General features: G+C 39.0%; 2 protein-coding genes across 6 annotated transcripts in view; both read right to left on the bottom strand.

The window, feature by feature from the left end:
* Positions 1-1,991: 1,991 nt before the first annotated feature.
* On the bottom strand, positions 1,992-9,003 carry nr2c1 (nuclear receptor subfamily 2, group C, member 1). Of its 4 annotated transcripts, none has more exons than XM_046038457.1 (15): positions 8,866-9,003; positions 7,127-7,197; positions 6,857-6,991; positions 6,352-6,585; positions 6,121-6,199; positions 5,831-6,010; positions 5,570-5,720; positions 5,189-5,285; positions 4,686-4,873; positions 4,184-4,337; positions 3,939-4,060; positions 3,648-3,790; positions 3,304-3,441; positions 3,049-3,154; positions 1,992-2,891 (listed from the first exon to the last, which is right to left on the bottom strand). In XM_046038457.1, the coding sequence occupies exons 3-15, from the start codon at positions 6,926-6,928 to the stop codon at positions 2,720-2,722; spliced, it is 1,836 nt and encodes a 611-aa protein (XP_045894413.1). In that variant the 5' UTR covers positions 6,929-6,991; positions 7,127-7,197; positions 8,866-9,003; the 3' UTR covers positions 1,992-2,719. The 4 variants fall into 4 exon arrangements, with proteins under 4 accessions (XP_045894413.1, XP_045894417.1, XP_045894414.1 ...); XM_046038461.1 differs by lacking the exon at positions 8,866-9,003 and adding an exon at positions 8,671-8,755; XM_046038458.1 differs by lacking the exon at positions 7,127-7,197.
* A 511-nt stretch (positions 9,004-9,514) lies between these two features.
* LOC123961391 (FYVE, RhoGEF and PH domain-containing protein 6-like) overlaps positions 9,515-22,919 on the bottom strand; it is a 19,698-nt gene continuing 6,293 nt past the window's right edge. For both annotated transcript variants that reach the window (XM_046036739.1, XM_046036738.1), the window contains exons 5-21: positions 19,079-19,109; positions 16,675-16,826; positions 15,416-15,572; positions 15,173-15,260; positions 14,583-14,633; positions 14,405-14,463; positions 14,243-14,314; positions 12,917-12,985; positions 12,336-12,419; positions 12,138-12,217; positions 11,886-11,988; positions 11,581-11,727; positions 11,250-11,355; positions 10,983-11,077; positions 10,771-10,899; positions 10,518-10,657; positions 9,515-10,419 (exon numbers count right to left, since the gene is read on the bottom strand). In XM_046036739.1, the coding sequence (XP_045892695.1) occupies positions 10,383-10,419; positions 10,518-10,657; positions 10,771-10,899; positions 10,983-11,077; positions 11,250-11,355; positions 11,581-11,727; positions 11,886-11,988; positions 12,138-12,217; positions 12,336-12,419; positions 12,917-12,985; positions 14,243-14,314; positions 14,405-14,463; positions 14,583-14,633; positions 15,173-15,260; positions 15,416-15,572; positions 16,675-16,826; positions 19,079-19,109 (1,600 nt within the window). In that variant the 3' untranslated portion in view covers positions 9,515-10,382. The remainder of the gene's footprint in view (positions 10,420-10,517; positions 10,658-10,770; positions 10,900-10,982; positions 11,078-11,249; positions 11,356-11,580; positions 11,728-11,885; positions 11,989-12,137; positions 12,218-12,335; positions 12,420-12,916; positions 12,986-14,242; positions 14,315-14,404; positions 14,464-14,582; positions 14,634-15,172; positions 15,261-15,415; positions 15,573-16,674; positions 16,827-19,078; positions 19,110-22,919) is intronic.

Here is a 22,919-nt window from a genome sequence, read left to right as displayed (position 1 = left end):
CTAATGTATAAATAGTCATTTTGTGTCAGTTAAAGGGTTGAACATACTGTAACAGTTGAAATGAGGAACTCTGTGTAGTGCAAGTAAGTTTATAAAAATAACATTGAACAAATGTGACCAGAATGGGACACTGCAGTAGTAAGTAGTGATCTTGCAAGATTTTGTCTGATACTCTTCATGACAAACAGGGTTACATTGTAGAAAGTGTAGCTATAAGTGTAGCTTTAGCCTACACCTTTTCGCTTTATAATCCTCTATATGTTGTGTTATTTGGTGGTACTGTATTCTATAGGGCAAAGTAATTGTCTGGTTTGTTTTTTTGTGTAATTACTCACAATTTCTTTACTTTATGGTACCTATGATAATCTTCTATAACAACACTGGACACAGCTGCTGTCATTTTCTGGTATTTTGTCTTTAGAATTATTAGTTACATCTATAAGCGTAAATTAAAGTTAATATTAAAGTCTTGATATTTTTCATAGAACCATTTCAGTCACCTTGTTTTGAGGTACCTTCAACAATTTCACTTAAGCAGTCAAACCCAAAGCCCCAAGAGGCCATGGGAACAGTCCAACTGGCCCTTTCACTCAGATTCATTCATCTCGGATTGAGCTAATCCACCTAGCTGTGAACACAAAAGCCCACGTTGCATCACAAATCGCTGTAGTTACAGACAATAAGTGTATGTTTTTGCAGTTGCAAATTTATCAGGCTGATCTGTAAGCAAGAGACATCAAGAGAATCCTCTGTTTGTACAGGCCATACAGTGTGAGTGCACCATACACTGACAGGCATTGACTTCTATGATTCAAATGGGGGAAGTCGAGTGATGTAGTGATAGGAAAGGGGTGTGGAGAATCACATAAAGAAGCTACTGGATACACTGGACAATGGTCTTCTAAAAACAGCAGCAGACAATATCATTCATCTGCTCATCAAGTTTTAATGGTCCTATCAGTGCCTTTAATTAGCTGGACACATTAACTGGGTAACTACAGCACGCTTACAGGCACTGTCTTCTGTTCACCCATATGCGCAGAGAACTAATGAAAAATTGATTGGCTAATAACTCATGTCTAATTCCTTGCACAGCACCCTGCAACGTTTTCCACCTTTCCCGTCACGCAACAGTAAGACACTGGGGGGGGGTAGGATACAGATTTTGCATTATTAATTCAAAAGGAACATGTAAACAATCTGCTGTGTTTATAGAAGAAGGTTCAAGTTCCAAGAAGCAGGGTTACTGAGGTTTCATGGTACTTGTTGAAATTCTGAGACTTGTCTGTTTTTGGAACATATACAAAGAGCTGCTGCAGGTTTTACATTGTAAAGTTGTCCAGATAACTCAGTAAACTTGCTTCTAGTCCCAAAGTGAGCTAATAAACACATATGTGCCACAGTCACGTGGAGTGTAATGGATTAGCACACGTGATGTGATTAGAAGACTCAACTCAGATTTAAATGTTTGTGTATGAGGTCAGTTTTGCTGTAACCAGGTCAACAAACTTAGAGATTCACTATGCTCTCTTAAGGGGAACTTTGAAGGACAAAGTTGATTAGCTTGCTGTACTAAAGAATATTTATACCTTTTAATATTTTGAATACCACGTTGTCTGTCTGAATGTTTAACAAACACATTTCTCAGCACATACGTAAGCTGTTTTCTATTTTCATTGTTAGTGTTTTTATATTTAGTCTTTTTACAGCAATGCCATGTATGTGGAAAAAAAATATACTACTGCCTTTTAAGGTGTTAACCAGACCCAATACAAAAATGGCCACTGCTGCAGAAAATACTTTCCCTCTCCTAATATGACTACTCAACAAATTTTAGGCTGTTTGGTATTCCACAGGTGCTTTTCAAAATACTGACATTACAACAATACAAACATACGGCGAAGAATTTGGGGAGGGTAATATTAGGAATCAGCGCCAACTATTCTTACTGATAGACAATCAAATGAAAGCTCAATTGTGTACATAATAGATTAAAATGGCTGAAAGGTGTTTTTATTTTCAAATGACTTTACCATCATTTTCTGTCCACATTATTTGTCCAAAAGATGGAAACCAAGTGCTGCCCATTGTAGCCTTATTGGTGCATTCTATACACAAATCTATATACACAATTAATTTAGATCCACATGTCGTCAAATAATTGACAAGTGATGCTGCCCGATCCTTTGGATTGGCAAACAAATAAGAAATAAAGGTTATAACCTTTAGCGATAACAACATCTCAAAAATCAATTCACATTGACAAGTTTTTTTCCTCATAATTATTAGAAAATAAAAAAGCATGAACATGTAGGAAAGCAGTGAAAAACAAAAGCATCCTGGTTCATTCAAAGTACAAACAAGATCTGCAGAAAAAGGAAAGGCCTGGAGGCGATGAAGCATAAAATACTATGTACAATAAAAAGCGCAATCTACTATGCAGGTTTTAAACGTTCATTCCTGAATGGGCAGATACTGACAAGCTTGCTTGCCACTGGAGGTGATTTAATATGTCCTCTTTGTGAGTTGTGCTCTACTGACAGGTTACTTAGGAGTCAGAGGCAGGAGCAAGGTAGGAGTGAAAACAGAATTCCCATAGGATGCTGTGTCATAAATACAGTATGTTACGACCACTTAGTGATTGTTCTGCGTGGGCACTCGGATTGGTTCGCTGTCAAGTTTCCACAGTCCATGTTTTAATTCCAAATGGCACAGTGTGTCAGATGCCAGAGACAGCCTGGCTATTATAATCAGTGGACTCCATTTTGAGGATGTAAGGGATGATGCTATCAATCTGCACATTGCCAATGAGCCCAGCGAAAAACAGCTCCTCAGTGACAGCTGCACTTATCAGCCTGAGGGCAGGAAGACGCAGCAACAGCTTGGATAACCTAAGAGCAATGAAGTGGAAAGGGGACATAAAATTTAAACATGTGTACTGTAGCAAGTACATCTATGATATCATCACAAATCTGTCTTGCTAAATATAGAGCAATCCTTTCTGTCAATAAGATGGCACTATGTAGTACAGAGGTAAAGCCTACTGACCGATATGAGTCTTCTGGATAGGTTCTGGTTACATAGTCCTGCAGCTCCATGTACGCCTTCTCCTGGAATCGCTCTATCTGTGGGGTATTATCTATGCCTGGGTGATCTGGTACAAAAACAACACATGCACAGAGTCACACATGAGTCAGTGCACATTGTAAAAATTTTGTTCAGGATTTTCCTCTTAAGATTTTGCCCTAACAGGAAAACAAGAATGTCATTTTCAATTTGTAAACTGGTCAGTTTCCTACGCACCAGGGCTAAATAGAACGATGGCTTTGAGGTAGGCATATTCATAAGAGTCTGGGGACAGTTTGATCATGCTGTTACAGAACTCCTGCATCCTCCAGATGTGCTCCATTACTAGTTTTACTCGCTCTGGGGACAGCTTCTCTGTAGGAGACAAAAAAGACAAGTTTAGAGGAGTGATGGATGTATGGGGAATCAGTGTAGCTCTTAGCAAATTGGGACACAAAAATAAAAATAAGAATGTCTGCACTGCATAAATTGTTTTCCCCTTAGCTTCACACTGAAAATGTTGTTTGGGCCTGTATTTAAGCGTTAAACCTTGCAGGCAACAAAATGCAGAGCCCTCCTACCTTCCTGTAAGCTGGTCTGCAGATGGTTGATAATGGCACTTAAGATGGTACCAACATTCATAACATTAGAGCACTGTGCCAGACCAAGCGCAAACAGTTCATTCCAGCAGGCTTTCATCAAGTTAATGTCATTGTCTTGACCACTGTAAAAAAATAAAATAAAATAAAAAAAATAAAAAAAGGGAACCCTCACTTAAGATTAATTAGTCATTTTATAAGTGACAGGTAATGCCACTATTTTAAAAAAGGTGCATGTATAAAACAATGAAAAATCTTGTGACAAAGGCTTACCCAAGGGTTTGAAAGGCAGGAATAGAGCGTGCCCAGTGCATAGAGAGAAAAAGTAGCCGGGAAGCTGACTCACAGATGTAGTTGACATTGAGGTACTCTGGCACAGGCAAAGGCATCATAAGCTGTAGGAACAACATGAGTGCAGGGACAAAACATGACTGCAATGCATATCAGTAAAATTTATGAACATGTGTAACTCAGTTGGATTTCATTCAGAGGGTCAAGGTCAGTGGCTGTGCTTTTACCTTGAAAGGGATATGGCTGTCAGAGAGTATAGGACCATCCAACTCCACCACGGGACCTGACTGGTCTCCTGACATCAGCTGCATTGTGGCCTCCAAGGACTCTCCTGCTGAGCCATCGCCAGGGTGCAGGACTTTGGCCAGAGTGTCAAAAGCACTAATGATACGCAAACAGCTTGCATTAAAAAGATCCACATTTTGATTTAGGCAGCTCATATATTGTATCTTACACTGAAAAACAGAAAATATAATACAACTCAAAGCACTGCAGTGCACCCTTGACATATGGTGCATTTTGACTGACTATGGGTGAATCTAATTAAGTCCTTAAGAGCTGAGTCAGAAACCACATGGCCCTACAGGAAATTCTATTAAAGTGCTTTGTGACAAACAGAATGAAACAGCCCCTTGATTTCTTTCTAGTGTTGCTGTAGATCTCCAACCCTTCAGAAACAACTACAGGTCGGTATCAAAGCCTCTTGATTCGTTTTGACCTCTCTCTCACCGAGTGATATCATTTGCAGTTTGCTCTTCTCCTTGGATGTCTGTCATCGAGCTGTCCCCATTGCTAAGCGTTTCAACTCCCATCAGATCACTGCCGCCGTCACTTGCCTCCCTGGTCTTGTTGAGGTGGGCGAGGGACGTCACTACATTTGCCAGCGTGCCGAGGTCACCTTGACATGGGTCATCGTGCTGAACAGGTAACGGTCATTATCAAGGATGATTCATACACAGAAGTTTTAATTTGCTTATATTGCTCTGTCCCTTGTTACACAGGTGTGCTTATCATTGAATTACTTCAAGAAATAAAAACAAGGACTAAACTGGTCCACATCACAGATGTTTAAACATCTGCAACATAAACGAACAAGCAATTACTCCTCTTTATTACAATTTATCAAATCGGATTTATTTAAAAATATTCTCAGGGGCTTTAATATTTTATGTTTGAATGGCTAGGTAGGAATGACATGCTAGTTTTTAATTTAATGTACTTTCATTTGTTACCTTGTCAGGGGATGCTGGAATCATGATGGTGTTTTCCAGCTTGGAGAAGGGTTGTTGGATGTTGAGCAACATGCTTGACTCAAGCAAACTTGTAGATCTGAAGTTAGAGATGTAACATTAGTAGTAGTCTTTCAGCTTATGGTCAGATAAAGACAATATGTCAGAGATGCCAATTCAACTCTATGGTTATTTTTGAGGCTGTAGTTAGTGATGGTGTTGTATTGGACTACATTATATTCAGAGGTGTTTCTACTTGTTATAGTTATTAGAAATATATATATTTTTTTTTACAAAGATAATGTTTGTAGCAGGGCTACAGCAGATGTGTCAGATAAACTGACAAATTATTGCATTATATTTTATCATTGCAAATGGCTGTACCTAGCAGTTTCCTTCTCAGATACAAATGTGGGTGTTGCAGCCAGAGGGCTACACAGGTTCTTGCGGATGTAGATCTTCTCAGTGGAAGCCGCACAGTTAACAGATTTCTCTCTGGTGGTCACTTCAACAGGCTTCCTCTCACACTGCACAGCTGAAAACAACGCAAAAGGCATCAAACCCCATTTATGTAAGTCCTTAATAACATATTTATATTTACAATTACATACAGAATTGTATATATAGACTATAACAGAGTCTTACAATCCTGCTTCATGCCCAGAGCCATGCAACGCTGCAGTCGACAGTACTGGCAGCGGTTTCGGTGAAGCTTGTTGATGGCACATTCTCCAGAGCCCCTGCATGTGTACACAAGGTTCTTTCTAATGCTGCGTTTGAAGAAGCCCTTACAGCCCTCACAGCTGACAGCACCATAATGACGCCCTGAGAGAGGCAGAAGAAAAAGGGTCAGGTTGGCAAATGCTTGCTCATGTATGTTACTGAAAATATGAATATGAATAACAATGTTACAGCAAATTAAGCATAATTCCTACCTGAGGCCTTATCCCCACAGACAACGCAGTACTCCACCACCGGCTTCACAATAGACTGGTCTGAGCCATCAGTCACAAACTGAAAAACAACCCAGGACAATGGAGTAATTTAATACAGAAAACATTGCAATACATTTAGACTGACTAAACATGTTCATGGTTCAGTCATAAGACCTTTCAGTAACTTGTTTATCAAAACTGGCTGAAAAGTCACTAATCCTCTGGCAATACCTGAATCTGCTGTCCAGCCAGTTCAGGGGAAGCAAACAACAGCTGGTTAACCCCAGAGCCGTCTGGAGAGGCGAGGATGACCTTGTTGGGTGAGCCTTCCTGCTTAGCTAGGATCACCTTCCCAGCAGGGGAATAATCAGCATTTGCTAGAATAAACTGCTGCTTTCCAGGGGAAGATGACTCAAGTGCTGTGACGATCTGGATCTTCTGGCCAGTCTGCTGATCAGTTACAATCTATAAGGAATATAAAACCAATCATGAGAAAGTGCTGACTGTATATGAAAATAAAAAGTGTGGGAGAAGTTAAGCCAATGATATGAAAAAAACAATACATAAATAAATGAATACAAAAGTAGTGTTTGTTCTTGGAGAACTAAGAAGAATAAACAGTGCTTGGTTTTACTGTCAGCTATTCTTTGATCTAGGACCTAATTCTGTGCATATGTGTTTATTCACACACAGTTAAAATTTAAAATTTCCAGTGGTTGACAGGCTGTCACATCACCTGAATTCTGTGTCCTAATGCCATGCTACTGTCTGCAGATACAAGCTGAATCCTTTGAGTCTGTCCATCCATTCTGATACTACTTCCACCTTCTTCCACTGCTCTTCACATCAGTGCCCCATGAGGCATGCACACCTGTAGAAAGAGCATATGTTTTACATTTTCTCTTATTAGAGCAAACATTCAGTTGGTCAAGGGACAACTTTCGAGGATAAGGCTGACTTTATTCTATAATTTTTCTTTACTGTCATCATATCCCATGTATAATACCTTTTAATACTTTCTGACTTCCTTCCCCTGTCTGTAGCACTCAGCCCCAAGCACATTCTTTTATACTGAATCTTTAAAAAAAAGAAAACAAACAAATATGTATACAAGTAATTTTCTAATAACACTGGGCACTGTAGTTTTTAGCAAACATTCAACAGGAGTAAACAGTGTTTTTTGGGGGGATTTTTAAAAAATATATTTGTACATGTTAGGTACCCTAGTACGTGTATACAGAAGCTTGACGGCATGTCCGATTGGTCAAATAAACTAAGGCACCCCTGTGCAGGGTAATACAGGACCATGTCACCCATTGTAAGGACGGAGCTCAGTTATGTTCTTTATCATCATATCATTCTGGTAAACAGTGGAGGTCTATCATCTAGAGGAATAAGCTCTTTCAAGCTACACTGACAATGTTCATTAATAGGATAATAATAGAAACTTAATAGAAACTTTTGGTTGTGGTCCTTTCATGGTTAATTGTTGACAATAAGAATAAATAAATATCCCCAGTCTTATCCTTTAATTAAAGGTGTGTTGAATTAAAACACTTCATAAAACTTTTGCCTCGTGCAAATAGCATGTTATATAGAATAATGTGTGTGGAGGGACCCGGAGTTGAGACTCAAAATACTTCCAATTTGATAACTTACACTGTATGATAGTTCAGAAGTGTTATTACGATCATCACTAAAGAGCAAATACCTCTTGCAAACACATATACTGTTATAACTACTCGTATTCTTCCCGTTTAGTCCCATACAAAACATAATACTTTTGGCCAAAACGTCAGTGATGTTGATAAACGATGTTAAGAGCCAACCAAGTCAATCGTATCTCTAACGATCCTTAGTGAGCCAGCAGGTACATTACATCTGATTTGTTATATTGCGTGTCCCCAACTGTTAGTTTGTGGCCTGTGCTAACCAATCTAGCGATAGCCGGCGCTAGCTCCAAACTGTACTATTAGTGGCCTTGTTATAAAATACAGCTTAAAATCACCGTAAAGTGACAACGAATGAGCGGTAAAGCTACAGTAGTAAAACAAACAAGCTCTTGACAGTCAGCTATTTAAAATCGATACGGAAGATAAAGATATTTCTTTTCCTGTGGGTGAAAGGTCAACATTGAAGGGTTAAAGCATGCTAGGGTTCAAGGCCCATGATGCCGAGTCGCAGAGTAAACGGCGGTAGGGTTTGACAACTGGACAAGATTCGCATTAATTTTTGCACTAAACTTTCACATCATTTGGCAATATAACAGAACAAATGGCGATTCAACACTACTACCCGCCGCTGTTCCATTCCGACTTGAAATCAATGATGTAGCTGCTTATTTTGCGGAACCTAGTTAGCAACGCTAGCATAGCAGCTAGCATCCGCTTACAGTAACACGGTTAGCCGACACGGCTAAGCATGTTGGCTAACTAGCATGTCTGTTGACATTACTGTTACCGAATTGCTACTTACAGCTACACGTAAACATGTAATGTTAGGTAACGACCCGTTATGCAGTCGCGTACATATACTAACGTTGTTACATACTTGCCAAATTGACTTTTTATGCGCTGAGCTCCGGACGACAATGCTAATGAGCTAGGTTAGCTGTTTGCTAACTGGTAGCTAATGGCCGCTTCCCCGCTGTAGACCTTCTGAACACTCCCTCCCTTCCTGTGTTACTGGCCCTCCGTGTCTCTTTCATGAACCTCTCATGCGTCCACATTAGTAAATAGTTCTTACCTGTTAGGTAGCAGTAGGGCCAGATAATGTATAGTCTTCAAAATATATATATTTTTTAACTGTTTGCAGCAGTTGGTGGGCGGGTCAGAGTTCGTGACCTTTTCTTATCAATAGATCTTGCGCACATGCGCAGTTAGGTAGCCGCGGTTCATAGCCATCCCCGGAGTGCGTTTTACTTTATCCTGTCAAAATGTAATTTTCTCCTTACTTGGCTTCAGTTTTTTTGTCATAGCAGTAATGACACGTGTCAACTGTGACAATCAGTAGGGTACTACAACATTTGACATAGGAGTAATAAAAACGTACTCTGAATAAGAGTTACATTTTAGAGAGCATAGGCTATTAAATCATTGGATGTAGTATTGTGATTTTCAGATGGCCGAGTTTTCATTCATGAAGTGAACAATGTTAAATGAACGTACTTTTCTTCACTGGTTACTCAGTGCTCCACAATTGCTGGTATTTCTGGATGTGATTTCAAAGTCCAGCATTTCAGTAAAAAACAATTAATCTGATCTACTCAAAAAGGTTTTCACTTACAGTATGGTAAGTATTTATGTAATGTATTTCTCCAGTTGCTATTAAGACATTGCTTTCCCACCATTTTAATGTGCAGCCTTCACTCTACAGATTACCATGACCAAAAAAGCACAGTAAAACAGGACAATTTATTACAGTGACAGAATTAAAACAATAAGTGATTCATGGAAATTTCGATACATTTAATTTACAATCTGCTATATTTACAGTGTGTGTGTAAAATATATATATATATATATATATATGTATGTGTGTGTGTGTGTGATAGGGATATGATCTGTACAGCAATTGAGTTATGTAAGTGCAATACACATTATTGTACATTTATGTCCAAACAGTGAATGAACCATTACTCATACACATAGTTACAAAAACCTTTGATAATGTAATGTGAGAGGTTCTTAAACAAGTATAAAGAGTGTGCAATGTGTGTTAACAGTGAGCTTCTATGTGAAATAAAGTAATTATTCCCAAGCAACAAGAACACCTATGTGAGAACACCTATGCGATTGTTTTGAGCTCTAAAGATTATTTGGTAAATGTGGATCATGTTATGCAAGTATTCATTATAAATGTATTGACACTGAGTTTTATTTCCAAATCTATGCCACAGAGATCCAAGCAGATACAATAAAATGTAATTAAAATGTGTTACAATCAAAGGCTAAGTGTCTAATAGCTAAAGATGATTGTGGCATGATTCTAAATTTGTAGCCAAATCTGCAAAAATCCTGATGGAAACAATTCATGTTAATGTACTAACATGACATGGGTACTTGCCATCTCCACAGGAGTGCTCTTTAAACAATGTAAAAGATAAGTACAGTATGTCTGATAAAGCAATTAAATATTTCGATTTTAACGCAATATGGTGTCTCCAGATTCTTTTTGCAGAATTCAGATAGCATTGAGGTAAAACATTTTTCAGGCAAGAACAACAAAGTATGTTAAACAGCAACATACACTGTGAGCTGATATTAAAGCACCGTGGCTTCTTTGAATGAGTCGATCCATCTGTTTAAAAAAAAAAAAAAATTGAAAAAGATTATTATTAGTACAATTATTGTTGTCATGGTGTGCAACAATAAGTGATGCCCGTCTTTATACTGTACCTCTGTGCTGTTTGGACATCATCAGCTTTAAAAATGTAGTAAAGCGTGTTTTTGTGGTAAAGCTTAAACTGTAACTTCTGTGATGAATCAACTTTCAGCATAAACCCTAACAGGGGCTGACTCTCCAAGGCTGCAACATCCTGTAAGAAGAGACAATAAAAGACCAATGTTAGATGGACATAAAATCAGTTCCCTTTAGATCAATCATGACATGACACTGGGCTATCGTTGATACAAATAGGAGAGACTTTACCTCACTTGCAGCATACGTGTACAAGACCTTGTCTTTGATGACAAACCATAGCCTCTTCCCCTGCTTCTTATTGACCTTTGACCTCTGCAAATACCCGCTCATGGAGGAGTTGTCTGTGTTGGCTGACACCTGAATCAAGTAAAACCGATCTGATGAGATATCAGGTCATTGTCATAAACAGTGAATTTTGATCAGGACAAAGCATCAGTCACCTCTTTGAGGGCTGCAGGTATCTTCTTCTGCTTCCTGGAAAAAGCAAAAGTCGCTCTGGTTCCAGGAGACACAATTGCTGATAGAGCTTGTTCACCTAAAGAACACAAATGCAGAACACTCCATTGTTTAATGCACAGAAAATACAGAGAATACAAGTTATGTCTGTGTCTAATCCACACTGATGGTTCAGACAAAGACACTATTAAAAGATATGGGGATGTGTTTGGATCAGATTACAAACAATGTTGGAAGGAAGACAGACGTACATTTCTGCTGCTGAAGAACAACAAAACACTGGTCACAGACTCGTGCTAACTGGTTCTTTAGGTATTCAAGACAGTGTTTGTTGGAGGAGCAGGCCTGGCATACCACCTGTTGGGATATTAAGCATGACATGTTATTTTTGTCCTTATTTTACAACAGCAATTGTTATCAATGTGTTTTGTCCTATTTTTAATCATGTAATAACGTTTTAATCAGCTCATCATTTAATGCACAGTTTTATAAGCCATCTTATTTAGCAGCTCTTGTTTTTCTTCTCATTTGTTTTTGAAGCAAGATACTTTTTCCAAATCTCACCACTTTTTCTCAACTTACCTTTCCGCATGCACGGCAGTGGTGTCGCCTCCATGTTAGGGTAAACTCACAGGTGCAGATCATACACATGGTGGTACGTGGGTCAGGGATCCATATAGGTGCTTTGGATCCCAAAGGCACACCATCACCAAAATCCTTCCACTCTACCTGATTATTAATTTATTATTATTATTTTTTTAAAAAACAGGCGTTAACTCTAATTGCATACTATAAAATAGACTTGTTTGTTTTTGTCACTTCAACACAGGCTCAAACACTGCAAACAGGAAATGTATGAGGTTCATCTTTTTAATATGTTTTCTTACCTCTTCTGGAGGCTTGCCAGATATAAAACTGATCTTCTTCCTGGTGTAGTCACTGATCGCCGTGGAAATGGCCTCAAGCCATTCATCTCGCTCTGTGGCCGAACTGCAGAGAGAAAACAAAGTCTGACTACACACCTGCACAGTATTCACACACCTATGCGCTACAAAGAAAAACCCAGGATGTTATGAAATGACTAATGAAGCAACACATTATTAAATTACCAAGAAAGATCTTTTGTTTCTGATCATTACCTCGCTGAGAGAATGAAGGAGCGCTCCACGCTCTCAATGTTCAGCTCATTCTGAATGGCCTCTTGCCTTGGTTTGCTAACCTGTAATTATTTTCATTGTGAGCAGTGATGGTAGTGTATAACATATCTTGTGATTTTATATCTAGATATATATTATTGTTTAGACTAGAGGGAAATAATAAGGAGATAGGTTTCTCACCTTCATCCCAGCCAGAGACAACATGTTGTTGAACTTGTACTGGCCTGACTGAACAGGGGTGGTGTACAGCAATGTGTCGTTAAACTGAAGGAGAAATGACAAAGAAACATAATTTCCTTTCTGTCATTCTGTCTTATCTAATACACTACAGACGAGTTCAGAGTAAGATTAAGAAAAGACGCGTAAAAGCCCAACTGATTTCACAATCTTTTTTGGATTCATTAGCCTCCTTAATGCTTTGATATAAGCTGTTACACAGTTTGAGGTTGGATCACCTTCGAGCCTTGATCTAAGGACAGTCAAAGAAACTCTGGTCTTTAACTCCTTAGGCTCTTTACAGCAGCATAAGAGCTCAGTAGTTATGTTATACATATACAAGAATGTATGACTATATAATGGCCATCATAGTAAAGAAAGCCTTAACCCAAAAAGGAAGCTGGAATCAGCTTCACAGAACACAATTTGGATTAACTGAAGGTAAGAGAGTGTGCAGTAGATTGGCTGAGGAAGAATACCCAGTCATTGCAGTATTACCATGCTAAGAATGTAATATAAGAAGTTAGAGATAGGGATTATCGTACCAGGAAGAACATTCTGGGCTGCATGACCTTCCTGGACAGCTTCTTCAGGACACCCTCTTTCAGGAAGATCTGGAGCACAAAAATGTCAATATAACGCATTAGGGCTTGTTTGATGGCCATTTTCTGACTCTTGAACTTAAACATGTCTGTCTCAAAATGAAGCCCTATATTACAAGTCATAAGGTAAAAAATAAAATATTTGAATGGTAAGCAAATAATCAAGTAGTTCTCCCAAAAAGCTTGCTGCTCCCTCACTATGTGGGGTGCCATCTACCATTGTTTGCAATCCTGGCTCCACAATGGTAGAATGAGCTCCCCACTGACATCAGGACAGCAGAACCTGTACACATCTTCGTTGCAGACTGAAAACTCATCTGTTGTATTGCTTCTAAATGTAGCACTTGAAGCAGTTTAGCATGTTTGATGAAGTTGATGTATTTGCATGATTCTTGCAATTTATGGATCCACATGGTTGAATGCACTTAGTGGCTTCGGATAAAAGCATCAGCTATATAAATGTAATGTAATGTGATTTCCTGTTCATTATAATTATCATTACATTGAAGCTTCACATTTTATGGCTTAAAAAACAAACTAATAATGTAGTATATATGATATATATGGAAAGACAAAATAGAGATGACATTTATTGCAATAAGAGGTTTGGTTGGTAATCCCTTTCCCCGTCATCCCTACTGTCAAAATGTAATCTGCCTTCTTTTTCTCTACCAGTAAATACAAATTATGTAGTGCTGTACAAAGCCCCCTTGTCCATAATCCTGAATATAGTTAGATATACAAATGTTGTCAATTTTACAATGCTGCCCAGCAACAATTCTGATGTACTGTGCTGTTGCTTTTTACTTTTTGTCTACATCTAAGTGATATAAAACATAATATAAGTTGACATTCAATATACAACAAATCATTTATTCATAAATTTATTTTATAAAATTGGTGACTTTAATTTTTTTGAGTTCATTTGGATCCTTGAAAACAGGTCCTTCATGACCATGAAGTGAGATTGTTTTGTTAACTGCTTACTTTCAAGATCAAGCCTGAACTTTTACTTCTAAGCCAAAATGGACCAGAAGTGCATCAAGGAGAAAAAAATGGGAATTTTTCATGACAACTGGGCAAACTCCATCTGCTGAGGAAGATTGTTCTCAAATGTATTAATTATGTTGTTTCATCTGAACAATTTATTAATATTTAGCAAAAAGGGCTTTGGTGATAAATGTAAATTAAGTATAATGTTGGTTTACAAACGGTTTAATTTTAAGAGCACTAAAAAACAAGCTCCAAGCAAATTCTTTACTGTCTCACCCGTCCAGGTTGGACTATCTCATGGTGGCCGTTTAGACTGCACTGCACCTGGATCAGCTTCTGGAAGTTATCCTGACAGGAAAAAGAAAGACATCAGCTACTGGCACAGAGCATTTTAATAACATGTTAATAGAAAATGCCTGTTTTCTTGTTGTCTCTCACCCCTTGTTTCATGATATCGTTGGCATGATTGGCCACCTCTTTCACAATTGCAAGGGCATCTGTGTGGATACAAAATGTGAAAAGGTTTCCATCACATACATTACAGACAACGTTTCCATTCCACTGACACCATCAGGTGAGTTTACAGTATACAGATGTAAAAAGGCCACTGGTTTACCTTGTGTGTCCTTGTAGTCGTCTGAGTCTTCAGACAGGTTTTTTAGATAGTCTGAAACACAATTTCAGACATATAAGAGTCAACTACTTTGTACACTGGGTTACAAGCGTTCAGTGTTGTGCACTAAATTCCTGGAATGTAACCTGAAATTAAAAACCTGGATAAAAAGGTCTGCAGGTTTTTACATAATATAATTATACAAGAGTGACGCAAGGAACATTCTTCACATTTTGGTACTGAGGGGTCAACCCTTGATCCATTAGATTCATGAAAGACTAAGCTCGCTCATGTTAAAGCTCATGTTATGTCACCAAATCTGATTTGGGCTGCACTTCAAAAATCTTATTATATGAGGATTGGCGAGGCAAGACAGACATTACAAACTATTTTTACTTCTCTGGACACCAGAGGGCAGCATGATGGCTATAATGAGACATCACAGCTTGATCAAACATGCAAGGGTTAGGAGCCTGTATTTACATTGATAAAGTGAATTGAAGGAATTAAATGAAGCCTGATTTAGACTAATAGATAATGTGTCAAAAAAGTTTAACACAAATATAAACATATCCTAAAATGACTCTTTATACCTGTGAGCAACAGCTGATACTGAGGAATCCTCTGAATAGGCTTTAGGAGGTAATGCTTCAGAGCCAAGTTGGCACAGCGTGGACTGGCCTTGGACAAAATAAATGACACATATTACAAATGACGCAATTTTCAGGAACAAACTCACAAACACGTCCTCTACACATGCATAAACAATGAAACCTCATTGAGCCAAAAGACACACCCACTCAGACAGAGAAAACAGGTGGAGCAAGCCTTGTTACCTCAAATTCCCGTACCACTGTGCTGAATGCTAGGTTCTTCTTACTCTGCTCTTCAAGTAGAGTCACATTCTTGTCAAACTCACGGATGTATGTAGAGTACATCTTCAGATAAGGCCCTTTCTTCAGGAAAATGTCTGCTAGCTGGGCTTTCTCATCCCTGTATACAGAATAAAGGACAATGACATAAACTAGATAGTCTGACACCTCATTGAGGATGTATGTGTAACTAAGCTGTAAAATATATTTTTCAATAGGAATATCATTAATTTTGACTTTTTCAAAATTAATGTTTCTTATTATTAATACTTAGTTTTTATTTAATTTACGGCGCCTTAACTAATACTATTTCTGTGTAACACTTTAGTTGCTTACTCATGTTCCCTTGCCTCAGTGTTCCCACCTGCCTATTGTTTTACAGAGGACAGCAGTGAGTCTAACAGTAACAAGTGTAATAAGTGCAGCAGAATAGATTCATGAGTGACTAGAAAACGCTAATACGGTTACAGGCTTGTTTCAGCTTTTTTAGTGACTCTGGGCTTTGGGTAAAAAGCGCCCCCAGTTTCTCTTTCAAAAGGAATTTCTTGGTCAATACCAACACAGGAAGACAGTAAAACACCCAACTTCTCTCTCTGGGTTCACGTCATACTCTGACCAATGTGTACTATAAGTAATTAAGTAAATCATCATGCAATGTATACAGTAACTAACATATGTTTCATATGTACTGCCTCTGGAAAACCAGATGTTTTCAGGAATGCGTTTTTCATCAGGTACACGCTACAGGGCCAAAAGTATGTGGACACCCACACAAAGTATGTAGACACATGGTGCTACAACAGCCTCCATCCTTCTAGGAAGACTTTTGACAAGATTTTGGAAAGCTGCAGGGACTTTCTGCCATTCAGCCACAAGAGCATTAGGGAAGTTGGCCACTAATGTTGGCCAATAATAGCTCACAGCTATTTGTTGGCGTGCTAAGGTTAGAGTTCTGTGCACCACGAACTTGAAAAGCAATTTCTTTATGGAGCTCACTTTGTCATGTCATCCAACAGGGTTGCATATACTCACATTAAGATTTATTTTACATGGAACTAAGGCATCTTACCAAAACCATGTAAAACAGCCCCAGACCAAAAATAGGCAAAAAATATTGGTCCTACATACATTTGGCCATATAGTAAAGGTGTATAGTTGCTCATTGAGTCAGTAACAGCAATCACATACATATATTTAAAAACTTTTAAATGATTCTGTTGTACCACTTGGCCACTCTCTGCTGCAGCTCCTTGAGCAGGTCTTGGTTGAGTTCGTAGAGCTGTGGCAGGTAGTATAGGATCTGGTTGAGAAATCGCTCCTCAATCACAGGCTTCCCACTCTGACGAGAAGCTTTGGACACTGCTTCACGGAAGTCCTGTAGACAGATAAAGAGTCAAATGGTCAAATACAGGAACTTGAGCACACAGGGGAAAACACAGAGTGTGTCAAAAATGTATTTGCAAAACATTTTTTTGTTGAAATGGTTCTCTGAGATTTTCTTGAAAATGCAGTGCACCAAAACAAATTCCTTGTATTTGCAAACCTACTTCGCAATAAAGCCATCTTATTCTGGTAATGAATCTTAATTAAGTGCAAGGAATGGACAAATGTCTGCTCTGCAAATCATGTAACATGGTCCTAACACGACAAATTAGATAAGTTCCAGGAAGCTGAAATATAAAAGACAAAGAAAGAGAAATACGTGTTGACGCATGAACTTAAATTTCCAGGATAAAGTGAATCAAGACAAAAAAAAGCAGAGAAGAGAACCTCAGGGTGCTGTTTCTAGTTCTCTTTCTGATGATGTGGTGTTTCTTTGGTGGTTTATGAGCACACATGGCAAATACTGTAAAACTGCTTACAGAGTGCCCGGTAGAGAGCTCCACATGTGATCTACTAACAGCTGACAGTGAAGGAGTGATGGAAAAGGATTTGGAAGGGAATTAAAAAAATATATATGGGTCTTTCGTGAGATAAGACAAGATAACACTGAAGGAATAATTCAAGCATTGGTAGTGTCATATTACCACGCAGAGTGAAGTGGACACAATTAGCAACAGTGCTAACAAGAAGCTGTCGACTTGGGTTGAAAATATTATATGAACTCTATGGTTTTGAAGCCATTTAAAAGCTGATCAGATAGGCAAAACAGCTTTATTTTTTTTTTCAAGTTAAATATCAAAGCTGTTTTATATTTCTGTTGCTGGGAAGTTGGCATTTAGGAAACAATAGGGTTTCATCTGGCAGAAAGAGTAAACAACGCAACACAATGATGAACTGATAACTCACAAAAAGCTGGCTGTGTGCCTAGTAGAGATGGAGAAAGAACAAAATACTGTCACCTCAACATTCTTTTGAACTTAGTACGACTGTTCCTCATTACTGGACTCCATTCCTTTACTGTCTACAGAGACCCAAGCACTTCCTGTCTCTGCTCTGCAGTAAGGAGTAATTGTTTATGAGTCAGTCCTACTACAATCTGGTTTCACAACCGTTGTCCCTCCAAACATCTGCTCATATGACAATATTCATCATTCTTTGTGAAAATAAAAAAGCAGAAAAATAACAGTTTATGAAAAAAAATTCCTTTCAAGGGTTCCAGACATAGTTTGAGCATCTGACAAGCGAATCAACTGTTTTCCTATTTCTGTCAGTTTTTATGTGTACAACCGAATGCAACACTATTAATGCTTTCCAAAACAAACACATTTAAGCGATAATTGTGTCTCTACCCTCTCTATGACAGCCGGGTTCAAGTTTGGCCATTTGGAACAACTACAAATACCTTCATAGGGTGTCACACATCGTATGAACTAGAACATCACAGCCTTTAAGAGTAATCTTTATCAACCACCTATGTATTCTAATGTCCAATTATATACCTGTTCCTCTTGCAGCCTTCCTGTGTTTGATATTTAGTATATTGTTTAAATGTCCAATCTTTTTAAACTCTTCCTCAAGCTAATATTCAGGGTTGTAGTTGTGATCAAATTAAAAGTAGTTTATTCATGAACCTTTTTTTTTTTCTTGGAGAAAAAAAAAGATGTTCATTACTTTTTTTTTTAAATCAAATACAGTGAATCCAAAAGTAAATAGTTTCACTTTTAAGATTCTAATATGACAATTAAAAGTCAATTAGAGTTACACAGGTCTGATAATAGATACAAATACTTTATGTTATGCAAGGGTGTGTTTTCTGATGTTGTTTCTCAAACAAATTTTGAGTGAAGTATAGCAAAGAAACCAGATCATCATATCATTTTGGTGGTTCCAATCTGTTACGGATTAAATTCTCAAAACACCACGAGGAGACAATATGACTCCATTTAAGTCCATACACGTGTAGTGTTACCATCAGATCAGACTACTAGTGAAAGTGTGGGGAAAAACAATGAGGAATGCGAGCCGTCCGAGCAAGACTGAGGGGAGTTGGGTTTCCACACAGTCTTATCCTGCATGGGGTGTGCCCCAGAGGTTAGCATAATCAAACACATATGGAGAATGTGGGCTCAGACAGTAGACTAGCAATAGATATAAAATACACAGAATAATACCAGCTTCTGCTCTTATCACAACAAACATGCTTGTTTTTGTGTGAAGCGAAGGGTGACAGGTGGGGGTACTTACAACATGAAGCAACTTCAGGACACCAACAAACCTAGGAAATCAATGCATCAGAAAAGAAAGAGGTTATCATGGATGAGTATAGTAAGTAAAAACCTCTAAAAGGAAGCCATGCTGATAATTTGGGTATTTATTTGTTTTGAGATGTCCATCTCCACCTAATACCATGGACTTCGAATTTTGTTTGTTGTCTTCAGAGCATTACAAAAATACAATTAGCCAAATGTATCTCCAAAAGCAATGTCCCTTGTGTTACATAATACACAGAGACCTTGCTGTGAGTTTTCATTTTGTACCACAGAAACAGCCATTGTGAAACCTTTCGATAACAACATATGTGGATTATCCAGAGTAATGGGAATGCTGTTTCACGAATGAGATGCTGCTGCTGAATGTTATTTTTCAATGTGGTGAGCACCACAAGCGACATTCATTTTTACCTCAAATGTATTGGAGTGGAGGCAGAAATATCAGAGACAGGTATCTCAAAAGATGGGTAAAAAAAGCAGGTGTGGAAAAAATGCTGTAATGTAAGAATGTTTTCAGAAATAGACATTAATAAATTATATCTATCAATTAACAAAATGCAAAGTGGGTGAACAAAAGAAAATCAAATCAATATTTTGGTGTGACCACCCTTTGACTTTAAAACAGCATCATTTCTTCTAGGTACACATACAAATAGTTTTTGAAGGAACTCCGCAGGTTGGCCAAACATCTTGGAGAACTACCCCATAGTCCTTCTGTGAATTTAGGCAGCCTCAGTTGCTTCTCTCTCATCGTGTAATCCCAGACAGACTCAATGATGTTAGGATCAGGGCTCTGTGGGGGCCCAAACCATCTCTTTCAGGACTCCTTGTTCTTCTTTATGCTGAAGATAGTTCTTAATGACTTTCGCTCTATGTTTGGGGTCATTGTCATGCTGCAGAATAAATTTGGGGCCAATAAAATGCCTCACTGAAGGCAATGATTGGTGAATAAGTATCTGCCTGTACTTTTCAACACTAAGAAGAGCATTCAGTCTGACCAAATACCCAACTCTGTTTGCAGAAATACAGCCCCAAACTTGCAAAGAACCTTCACCATGCTTCACGGTTGCCTGCAGACACTCATTCTTGCATCTCTCTCCAGCCCTTCGGCAAAAAAACTGCCTTCTGCTACAGCCAAATGTTTCAAATTTTGACTCATTAGTCCAGAGCAACAGTTCCTGTGTTTCGGTGCATAGTCGCTGGGCTTTGTTTTCACATCCAGAAGGTATGGCTTTTTTGGCCGCAAGTCTTCCATGAGAGCCACGTCTGACCAGACTTTGCCAGACAGTAGATGGGTGTACAGGGGTCCCACTGTTTCTGCCAGTTCTGAGCTGATGGCACTGCTGGACATCTTCCCATCGCGAATGGAGTTAAACATGATGTGTTTTTCAACTGCTGCATGCGGTCTATAGTCCTCAACGTTGCCCATTTCTTTATGCTTCTTCAAAAGAACTTGGACATTACATCTGGAAACACCTGTCTGCTTTAACTTTCTGCCTATGAGAGACCTTTCTGATGCAGTATACACCACTCAGTCATAACATTATGACAAATACCACTGACAGGTGAAGTGAATAACACTGATTATGTCATTACCGTGGAACCTGTCCGTGTGGGGGAAATATTAGACAGCAAGTAAACATTTTGTCCTCAAAATTGATGTGTTAGAAGCAAAATGGGCAAGTGTAAGGATTTGACCGACTTTGGGCTAAATTGTGAGACAACTGGGTCAGAGCATCTCCAAAACAAAGCTCTTGTGGTTTTTTCCTGGTCTGCAGTGATCAGTGTCTAAAGCAGTGAACCGGTGACGGGGTCATGGTGGCCAAGACTCAGTGATGGATGTGAGGAGCGAAGTCTGGCCTGTGTGGTTCAATCCAACAGACGGCCTACAGTGTGTTCCGACACCTTTCTATCAGAACCTGCATCATGCATGCTTGCTTAATGCAGGTTCTGATACACAGTGCATCACAGTTTGTTGCGTATGGGGCTGCGTAGCCGCCAACCAGTCAGGGTACCCATGCCTGACCCCCATCTACTGGCGAAAGCACCAACAATGGGCACTTCAGCATCAGAACTGGATCACGGAGCAATGGAAGAAGGTGGCCTGGTGATGAATCACGTTTTCTTTTGCATCACGTGTATGGCCGGATGTGTGTGCATTGCTTACGTTGGGAACACATGGCAGCTATGGGAAAAAGGCAAGCCGGCAGAGGCAGTATGATACTTTGGACAATGTTCTCCTGGAAAACTTTGGGTCCTGCCATTCATGTGGATGTTACTTGACACTTTTATGTTAATTGAGAAATATAATCTATTAACATGTATATTTTCAAAAATTCTTTCCACAGTACTGTATGTCCAAGGCTGAACACCCCTTGACATAAGAGATAAGATAGTCTGTGTTTTTTCATAATTTGACTGAACCTACTCTTTTAAGAAAAACAAAATAAAACTCTTACACTCTCTCAGAGGTCATAATTTCTGTGGCAATGTGGTGAATCTTGCTCTTCCTCTGTCCACCCTGTGTCTAACAAAAGGTACAAAAACACAGACTTAGAATTACAATGTGCCATAATAAATCACTGTGTAGGTCATGTTTACTCAAACAAGGTTCAGAGCAGATAAATGCTGTGCATCAAAATATATGCAGCATGTACCTGATATGCATGAGTTCAATAAAAAACAGTTAACAAAGTGCCAAAAGGAAGAAAAGTTCTTCCCCATATGTCCTGTGAGATAAAGGAAGTATTTTTAGCACTTCCAGGCACTAAACTGTTTATAACACTGTCAGCTTCTCACCGTACTCTCATCTGGCTGTTCAGGGACTCCTTTACTGGAGTTAGAGCTGCTATCATCCTCGCCCTCCTCATCTGAGGTATTGGGCAAGATGTCATCATCCACAGGGCCATCTTCCAGGGGTGCCACCTCCTCATCAACAGAGCTTTTGTCAAAAGAGTTAAAGTCAGTGTGGAATAGAGGCAGATGCCAGACTATGAAAACAATGTACATGTGTTTAGACACACAGAAGCAGCTGCAGGTATTTATCACTCTGAATGCAGAGAATGACAATGAACACACCTTTAGTCACTCACATGCCACATTTTAGAATAAATAGTACAATAACGTGAGGTTGTTATTTATAGAAGTGGGGTAAGGAGATGGGGCTTGAAATAATAATGTGTTAGCACATAATCTGACGGAGAGTGTGTTTTTGAAAGAAAAACTTTTCAGCAGTATTCAAACATTTCCTGCTCTGATCAAGTGGGAGTCATAAAAAAAGAACACACAGGAAAGGGTGCACTTGACACGACCGGAAAGAAAAAACATTTAACGATAATCATCAACACTGTCACATAACACTAGCCCTGGGTCCAGCTGCCTGCCTCGGGTCACAGAGCAGTAGTTTGGCTAAATGCTGCCAAGAGCGGCCAAACCACACACAAACCAGGATCATCACACACTTTGTTAATCTAACCTTGCAGCACTACACTGAGTACATTTGAGTAGCTAAAAGGGAACTGCAAGAAATACAAACTTCATATCTCAAATGCCACAATTCCCTGAGGGAGCACTGCACGTGAAACAACGGCACCTCCCTGAACCAAACTGCAGAAAAAGAATTAAGGCGAGGCTAAGCAACAAACCCAAATAAGCCAGAGTCTGTGTGTCTTACACACAGTGGTATGTTTACAATAGCTGTTGCATTTAACTGTGACTGGTCTCCGCTTGTGAGCTGCTCAACGTGCTTTTAACATGTGATTGCTGCACATTTTGATCTAAAGAGGGCTGACGCACTAAGCTGTGCAAGGCCAAGT

This window comes from Micropterus dolomieu, linkage group LG22, assembly GCF_021292245.1.
Source record: "Micropterus dolomieu isolate WLL.071019.BEF.003 ecotype Adirondacks linkage group LG22, ASM2129224v1, whole genome shotgun sequence".
NCBI classification, from domain to species: Eukaryota; Metazoa; Chordata; class Actinopteri; order Centrarchiformes; family Centrarchidae; genus Micropterus; species Micropterus dolomieu.
This window is presented reverse-complemented; position numbering and strand designations above follow the sequence as displayed.

Excerpts from the sequence above, each read along its gene's own strand:
- nr2c1 (XM_046038457.1), bottom strand. The coding sequence starts at position 6,928 with ATGGATGGACAGACTCAAAGGATTCAGCTTGTATCTGCAGACAGTAGC. Across the intron at positions 6,200-6,351 it reads TGGCTGGACAGCAGATTCAG|TTTGTGACTGATGGCTCAGA; the intron begins GTATTGCCAGAG and ends GTTGTTTTTCAG. Across the intron at positions 3,442-3,647 it reads GCAGACCAGCTTACAGGAAG|AGAAGCTGTCCCCAGAGCGA; the intron begins GTAGGAGGGCTC and ends TGTCTCCTACAG.